At 59.9% G+C, this 8,689-nt stretch overlaps 1 protein-coding gene across 2 annotated transcripts; it reads left to right on the top strand.

Moving 5' to 3' along the window:
* Nucleotides 1-164: 164 nt before the first annotated feature.
* Nucleotides 165-5,000, top strand: TESC (tescalcin). 2 transcript variants are annotated; one of them, XM_068701273.1, is made up of 8 exons: nucleotides 165-324; nucleotides 2,956-3,025; nucleotides 3,456-3,536; nucleotides 3,896-3,957; nucleotides 4,044-4,105; nucleotides 4,189-4,296; nucleotides 4,593-4,640; nucleotides 4,710-5,000. In XM_068701273.1, exons 1-8 carry the CDS (start codon nucleotides 267-269, stop codon nucleotides 4,785-4,787), a joined length of 567 nt encoding a protein of 188 aa, XP_068557374.1. In that variant the 5' UTR covers nucleotides 165-266; the 3' UTR covers nucleotides 4,788-5,000. The 2 variants fall into 2 exon arrangements, with proteins under 2 accessions (XP_068557374.1, XP_068557373.1); XM_068701272.1 differs by having other exon boundaries at nucleotides 166-324; nucleotides 3,818-3,957.
* The last annotated feature ends 3,689 nt before the right edge of the window (nucleotides 5,001-8,689 follow it).

Genomic DNA, 8,689 nt, shown 5'->3' on the forward strand with positions numbered 1-8,689 from the left:
CACGGCACGGCCGGGGGACCCCCTTTTACCCCCCTGCCTTCAGCCTCCACCGATCCCCCGGCCTCTCCTCTCCCCGGCAGGGGGCTGTTAACTCTGAAACCTAACGACGGCGAGGCGGCGGGGAGCTCAGGGACCCGGGGGAGCCCCGCAGCAGCCGCCGCCGCCGCCTCCCTTCCCCGTGCGCCCGCCCTTAGCGGCGGCGGAGCCCGGAGCTGCGGCCCCCGGCGCGCCGCCTCCCGGCCCGGCTCGGCCCGGCACGGCCCGGGATGGGCTCCGCGCACTCGGTGCCCGCCGAGATGCGGGCGCTGGCCGACAGGACCGGCTGTGAGTGCCACCGGGGGGGGGACACCGAGGGGGGGGGACACGGCACCTGGGGGGGAATGGGATGGAGAGGGGGTAGGGGACGTTGGGGGGCGCATGGCACCGAGGGGCGCATGGCACCCGGGGGGGATATGGGATGGGGAGGGGGATGCAGCACCTCTGGGGGGTGGCATGGCACCGGAGGGGGTGTGTGATATGGGGGGGCTGTGTGGGGATGGGGACATGGCACCTGGCTGGGGGGGGGCTGCGTGTCACCTGGGGGGGATGTGGCACATGGGGGGGGACATGGCACTGGAGGGGGCTCTGTGGCACCTCGGGGGATGGCATCGCCCCAGGGTGCTCAGGGCTGGGCTGGGGGCGAGGGGGCTCTGCTGGGCTGGGGTGCAGGGGTCCAGCACATCGCCCTTCCTGCGCCTTCCTCCCCCTCCTCCTCTTCCTCCTCCCTGGCCAAGGGCCGGGCACCGCAGCACCCACCGGGGACCCCAGGGTGAGCCCAGCCCTGCCTGCAGGCGGACAGGAGGGGGCCGTGGGGTGGGTTTTGGGGAACGTCCCGGCTTGGGGGTGCTGCCAGGATGCCCGAGGGTGGCACCCACATCACGGGTCAGTCCTAGAGCAGGGCGTACAGAAAGCAGCTCCCAAAAAAGTCCCGTTAAAACAAGAGGGACGGGGGGATTGCATCAACTGGTCTGGCTGCTGGGGAGGGCTCAGGGACGGGGCCGTGCACCCTTGTGCCTCGAGGCCCAGAGGCTGCAGGTGTCCCCATGGTGCTGGGAGCCCTTTTTTGGGGACCATGCCCACTCCTGGCCATGGTGAGAGGCCACAGGGGCAGGACAGAGCCTCCCTGGAGCATCCCCTCCCCGGAGCATCCCCTTTAGCTCAAGCAGCACAAACAGCCGCATGCTGGGAAGCAGCAAACCTTCCTTTTAATATATATATTTATGTTTCCCCCCACCTGCTTGGACACAGGCCCGCTGTGTCAGAGCGCTGAGGATGCTTCGCAGCGGTGCCAGCAGCCGCTGCTGCCCTTGAGGCCGTCCTCCTGCCGGGCAGCCTCTGCCCTTTTTGGGCAGGTGCAGCGCTTTCGCCCTTCCCAGGATCCTGGGTTTGGGGAAAAAGGGAGAAAAATCCCTCCCTTTGCCTTGGAGCAGGGGGAGACGCAGGGATGGACCCACAAGCATCCATCCGGTGGTCCCAGTTTTTGTCCCAGGGGTTTTCTGGGACATGAAAGCTTTGGGGTTGCACCCACAGCCCCGATGCCGGCGGCTCCGTGGCCCGGCTGCTCCCACGGCGCCGGCGATGCTGGCACGGGGCGCTGGGAAAGGTCACGGCACCACAGCCAAAATTGGAAAGTGGAGGCCAGAGAAAGTTTCCATGTGCGTGGACAGCAGCAAGGCACGAGAGGGATTTAGGAAAAAATAAAAAAATAAAAAAAAATAACCTCATATGGGTGAATGGGGCTGCCCGTGCGTCACCTCAAAGCCAGGGTTGGGATTGGGGATTGCAGGGGGGGAGAAGGAGTTAGGGGGAAAAAAAAATAACTCATAAGGGTGAATGGGGCTGCCCACGCATCAGCGGGGAGCCAGGGATGGGGTTGGGGGCTGTAGTGGGGGGGGGGGGGGGGGGGGGCTTAGAGCCCCCAGCCCCATCCCATGGAGGGGAAAGGGCGAGCTGCCAGCGCGGGCAGGCAGGGAGCCGCCGCGAGGCGCAGGTGGGTTTCCAGAGCATTAATAGGGCTCTGGAAATGCTCGGCAGGATCAATACGGTTTCTATTTCAAGGCTGCGAAACAACAGCAAAAAAAAAAGCAGCGAGGGACGGTATTTAAACATAATAAAAGAGAGAGAGGGAGCGAGAGAGCCAGCCAGCGTGGGCTTGGTATTGACCTGTTGTCGCCCAGCTGCCGGAGTTAACCACTCGCAGCCCCCCCGGCTGTATTTCAGGACGCTTTTCTCTGTAGTTTCGGATGCTTTTTTCTCTTTCTCCACGCAGCCAGGGGAGGCTGACGGCGGTGCCAGCTCCGCAAACAGCCCCGGGCTGTTGGCTCCTGGGCTCCTGGGAATTGTCACTGTCAATATTTGCAGCAGAGAGCCAGCCTGGTGCCGCCTCGGGGGGTTGTGGGGCTGGGGAGCCCGTGGGGAGCAGCTGGGAGAACAAAATAAAATAAAACCCCGCGGTGGAGCGAGGCGGCTGTGGGACAGCCCTCGGGGATCGGTGGTTTGAAGCTTGACTTTGGTTTTTGGGTTCCAGTGCAGCTCCCCCCACCCAGCCTTTCCTCCTCCCCGATGGTACACAGGTGGCTGCTGTCAGTTTGGGGGGGTTTTCTTCTTTTTATGTTGTTTTCTGTGTCCCATCAGCCTCCCAGCATGCGGCAAAGAAACAGCACCGACCCCAGGCTGCAAATGCTCAGGGACAGTTTGCTGGAACAGGGGCAGGAGCAGGAGGCTCTTTGGCTCTTGCTGGGGCTGGGGGGGCTTTGGTGTTGTCCCCAGGCTTTGCAGCAAGTTTTGGTGCCCAGCGGTCTCCTGGTAGCAGTGGGGCTGTGCCCCCTGGCAGGACACGAGCTGGGTGTCCCCAGGTGTCCCCAGGTGTCCCGTGGGGAGCTCAGCCCCCTTCTCCTCTGCTTTTTCCATCGGCAGTCACCTCGGAGCAGATCGAGCACCTGCACCGGCGATTCAGGCAGCTGAGCCGGGACCAGCTGACGATCCGGTACGGCGTCCCCCTCCCTGCTGCAGGGAGACCCCCCCACACACTTTTAGGCTGCCGTGGGAGGGTGCCCAGCCGTGCCATCCTTCCCAGCCGCCCCAGGAAGGCTGCAGCATTGCAAACAAGAAGAAAGAGGTGGTGAAGCAGTGGTCTGGGAGCAAGATCGCCCCTGCCAAACTTCCCCTTTACCCCAGCCCTAAAAATCAGTTTGGGGAGGGAGGAGGTGAGGTTGCTCAACAGCAGCCCCAGTGGGTTTGGCAACTGTATTCTCCCCAGTTTCAAATTGCTTTCGTGCTGAACTGGGGCAAATTCGTGCAAAATCATTCTTGTTGTGATTGCTTTGGAAGGACGGGGCCAGGATTTCTGTCCCAGCCCATCAGGGGCTGCTGCAGCGCTGCCCCCTCCTCTGCTGTCTCTGCCTTGTTCTTTGCAGCAAGGAGAACTTCGACAGCATCCCCGACCTGGAGTTCAACCCCATCAGGGCCAAAATCGTCCATGCCTTTTTTGACAAGCGGTAAGAGCACCCCGGGCCCCGCGGGGAGGGCTGGGGCCAGCTCCTGCGTGAGGGATGCTGAGGGCAGGCTTCAAAGCTCCCATCCCCGAGGGCTGAGATGGAGCCAGGCTGGAAATTATGGAAATTGAAGCTGAGTCTTGGGGAAAAAGCTGGTGCCAGCTCTGAGCAACACGATACCATGGCTGAGTAGCACCGGGGCCACAGGGACCCGAAAGCTTTGGGGCGGGATGGGGCGAGGGGCTCGCGGCTTCGCCCGTCCCCAGCGGCTCCGCTCTCGGCAGGAACCTGCGGCAGGAGTCATCGGGGCTGGCGGATGAGATAAACTTCGAGGACTTCCTGACCATCATGTCCTACTTCAGACCCATCGAGATGAACATGGACGAGGAGCAGCTGGATCGCTTCCGGAAGGAGAAACTCAAATGTGAGGCTCGGCTGCGAGCGCGGGGCGGCCGCGGGGCGGTGGGACGGAGGGGTCTGACCCTGCCACCCCCATCCTGTCCCTGCCAGTCCTCTTCCACATGTACGACTCGGACCACGACGGGAAGATCACGCTGCAGGAGTACCGAAATGTAATGTGGAAAGGGGGGGGGACGTGGCTGGGACCCACTGGGACCCACTGGTGCCGGTCCCCTCCTCACCCGCTGCCCCGCAGGTGGTGGAGGAGCTGCTGTCCGGGAACCCCCACCTGGAGAAGGAGTCGGCGCGCTCCATCGCCGACGGGGCCATGATGGAGGCAGCCAGCATCTGCGTGGGACAAATGGTGGGAGAGGGATCCTTGCTGTACCGCGAGGGTGTCAAAAAAACGGGGCTGGAAGGGGCCGTCCTGCCCTGAGCATCATCCCCTCTCTCCAAAGGGCTTTGGCTTGAGGTTTTATTGCAGCCAGCAGCTTTGGAGCTTTTTTTTTTTTTTTTTTTTTTTTTCCCATGCTCTTGCTCTTGGGCTGGTCATGGGGCTGTGCACCCATGGGGACACATCCCGTGGCCCCAAGGGACCAGCCCGCAGGGGATCTGGCACCGTGGGCGCATCCGTAACGCGTTCTCTCTTGCTGCACACAGGGCCCGGACCAGGTGTACGAGGGCATCACCTTTGAAGACTTCCTGAAGGTTGGTGGCCTCGCTCAGCTCCTCGCCAGGAGCCCGAGCCCGGCCCCGCTCACCCCCGGCCCCTTGCAGATGTGGCAGGGGATCGACATCGAGACCAAGATGCACGTCCGCTTCCTCAACATGGAGACCATCGCGCACTGCTACTGACCCTGAGGGGCAGGAGGAGGAGGAGGAGGAAGAGGAGGAGGAGGAGGCTGAAGCAGGAGGACAAGGAAGAGGAGGAGGAGGAGGAGGACGAAGCCTCCACAGCAGCACCGAGCGCGGTGCAGCCGCCTGCGTGCCTGTCCCGAGCGGGGCCGCATTCTGCTCTCTAGAAACTTAAGAGGCTTTTATCTGTAATAAAAGATATTTCTCTTTTTACTCTTTGCTGAGAAATACGCTGCCAGCGCCCGGTGCCTGACGGACTTCTCCCTGCGCAGGAAACCTCCCCAAAACCCTGCTCTCCCCTTAAACCTGTGTGATTTTCCACCAGGAATTACCCCAGCTCCGGTCCCCCCTGCAGAGCAGGGATGCGGGCACACGAGGATGCAGGAGGAGGGTTCCCAGCAGCCTGGCGCTGCCGCCCCCACATGTTCCCGCTCCTACAAGCCACCGGAGATACCGGGTTGTTTACTGGTATTAATAACCGGGTGGCTCCAGGCGGATTGCTGGCTCTAAGGCAGCCCGAGATGGGAAGGCGGCAGGCGGGGAGGGGGGGAGAGGAAAGGGCAGTGGTTATTTTTAGAAAAGCTGGAAAGATTTGGTTTTGGTTGTTGTTTTATTATTATTATTATTTTCAAAAATAGCTTCCCCAGTGACATGGAAATAGCCCCCCCCCCAGCAAGCAGCCAGCAGCCCAGGAGCAAACACTGCAGGCTCGGCCACGCACCCGGAGCCAGCACCAGCCCCGGCCGGCATCCGTCTGTCCAGGTGGGCAGTCTGTCCCCACTGGAGGCTGTTTTTGCAGCTTTGGCCCTCTGGAAGGAAACCACGTTGGAGCACGGGCAGCCCCTGGAGCTTGGGAATTCCCCCTTGCAGCAAGGGGAGGCAGCAGCGGGAGCAGGCGCAGCCTCCCCCTGCAATGCAGCCCCGGCCCGGGGACCTGCACTGCTCCAGGGGGAGCAGGGGACGGATCCGGCCCCTTCTTGTAGCCCCACCGAGGCTGGTGCTGTGGGGGTAGGATGGCAGCACGTGGGGCTCGCCCTGGGTGCAAGGGCTGGGGAGCATTGGGCTGGCAGTGATGGAGCTCCCAGTGATTCCAGCACAGCGTTTGGGGTCTCCCTGTGCTCCCCGGTGGCAGCCAAATTCTTGGCTGCGCTTGTAGGGCTGCAGGACTCAAGCCCCATCCTCCTCCAGACCCCTCCTGGGCTCACCCCTGGCTGCATCAGCACCAGTCCCTGCAGAGCCTCAGTGTGTGACCTCCCAGCTGCAGGAGCTGGGACTGAGCCCCTCCTCCTCATCATCATCCTCTTCCTCACTGCACCAGACCCTCACTGCTCCCTTCCCTCCCCAGGAACCCAGGAGCCCACTGTCCATCCCCGATCCCCCAGGTCTCAGAAGCAGACGAGCTCCTTTCCCCCTCCTCTTACAGGAATTCCTGCAGAAATGCTGTGATGAGCCCTGCTGCCCCCACCCAGCTGCAGATCCATGCCCCGTCCTTTTCCTCCAGGACCCACGCAGCGGGCGCAGCACCACTGCAAAGTGTGACCAAAAAAAACCAACAAACCTGCAGCCCCAGGAGCAAACTCCCTAGCAGTTTTCTTGGAGCATCAGCATTTCTTGCAGCCAGCACAGGCTGCAAGCAGCATGCAAAAAGAAGGGGGCAGGACCGCAGGGTTATTTATAGCCCTTGAGCTAATTATCTGCACTCGGCTGCTTTGTTAGGGCACAAAAGGGCAGCGTGGGGCAGCCCAGGGCACCTCGACTGCAGCTTTGCTTCTCTCCTGTTTGCCTCCTCTATGGGAAATGGGATGAGGAGTGTGCAGGAGGAAAGTTACAGGGAGCAGATGAAAGGGACAGCAGGACTTGGGCTGACAAGCCTGAGCCTTGCTGCTAGCAGGGGATGAGGATAAAGGGCCAATGTCACCATTCCTGGCCCAGGACAGGCACTTTCCCCGTTAGTTTCTACCACTTGATCCACCAGCACTTCAGCTGTCTGACTGCCTCTGCCTCATCTCCCCTTCGGCAGCAGGGAAGGCTCCGAGGTCCCAGGGGCTGGGAGGACGCCAGCACTGGCTCAGATGCACTGAGCCATTAGAAATATGCAATGAAAAATCAGCAGCTGAAGGTTTTAGGGGACACTGAAGAGGGAAAGCAGCAGCCAAATGTCACTGAAAGGAAAAAGGGCTGCAGAGAGGGGAAAAAAAGTGTTGTTTCTTTTACTTTATTTTTTTCACAATCAAATCACATCGATACCATGTGTTTCCCCACCAGGATGGAGAAGGACAGCGTGCCACATCCCAGCCAAGGACGCAAAATACTTCCATGGGGTCTTTGGTGGTGCCCTGGGCCCATAGTATGTGGAAGGGGAGCTGTTCTGTCAGCGCAGCACTAGAGCTGTGGGTGCCCTACCTCTGTCCTTTGCTGCAAGGCTGCTCCGCTCCACGCCTCCCTTCTCCTTTTTTCTTGAAGCAGAGCTCTGGCTCCTAGAAGCAGCTGGCGGCTGCAATACAGCCACAGCCACCCCCTTTGATCATGCATTCCCTTTGGATAAAAGAGGGAAGAAACTCGTGCTCCAGCACTTCTCATGTCCAGGGAGGAAGAACCACACGTTCTCCTTGAATGCCTCCTTCAGCTGTCCCCAGCTGCCCAGGCCACCAGCCCGGTGCCTTGCTCCATCCCCTGCTGCAACGTCAGCCTTCAGCCCCTGGTGAGCCAACAGCACTGGTCCAAGTGCCCCGACTGCAGCTCCTGAACGTTGCCTCAGATTCACCCACCTGAGACGCCCCCTTGTTGAGGGAGAACCTGTGCCCAGGGGACACAGCAGGGCTCTGCTGATCATATACCGGTAGCACCAAGTCCCAGGGAGGCCCCGGCTGGGAAAGCCAAATTCATCAGCTCTCTCTGCTAAAGACTGGATGGCGACGCCGTTCTCGAAGTTATTAAGGAACAGACTTCATTTGCATCTTCTCCAGGGTTAGCTGACATTTAAACAGTTGCAGAGGCATTTGCTGCACTCCAGCACACACTTCAGCACAGTATTAATGACTACCCACTGAAGTAGGACATCATCCCTTTTCAGAATCGAAAATTAAACTCCCATCACGGATACTCTCCAACAGCCTAAGTGCCCTCATTTGCATTACGAATGCCAGTTAAATATATACACAATCCTCTGCTGTGGTACAACTTTCCTAAACAAATTCCAGTGACATGAGAAATGGACCACCCTCCGACCCACCCCGAGGGACTGCATCCAGAGCGGGCAGGACAGGGCCTCTTTCCCCACTGGAGGTTACCCCAAGTCTTCCAGTACCCCAATGGGGTTGACGTTTGGTCTCAAATTGATGACTAGCAGGTCTTCTCCATGTAAGCCAGCAGATACCTCCATCAATCCAGGTGCATCCATTTTCTAGCAGCTGCCAGGGAGCAGCACAGGCAGACGGACATGTCCTCGCCCCTGGCAGTGCAGAAGGAGAGGGAAGTGGGGAGGTGGATGTCCGGAAAAGGTCTCAACCCACGCTGGCCCAAGGCAAACTTATCTGCTGCTTGCAGCAGGGAGATGAAGAAAGACCAAAGCTGCCCTGAGATAACGAGGCCAGATGAGGAGAGTCAGCAGCTTAACGAGCCGAGGATGTATTAAAGTGAGATGGGGCACAGGGTCACCGCACTGAGGCAAGGAGAACAATGAAGGCGGAAGCTTTCTGTGTTCGGCCACATCAAAAGACACAAGGCTTGAGCAACCCCAGAACTTACTTGTACTACAGGAACTGTTATTTATTTGACAGGTTTCAACTAAGCTCTTGTCCCAGCTATGCGTTCGTGACACTTCTGGCTGTTCCAGGAATAAAGGGGGGGGAGCTGGCTTCCCAGAATGGTGGAGGGAAAAAATAAAATAAGAGACCAAAGGC

The sequence above is a fragment of the Anas acuta genome, chromosome 17 (genome assembly GCF_963932015.1).
Source record: "Anas acuta chromosome 17, bAnaAcu1.1, whole genome shotgun sequence".
Taxonomy (NCBI): domain Eukaryota; kingdom Metazoa; phylum Chordata; class Aves; order Anseriformes; family Anatidae; genus Anas; species Anas acuta.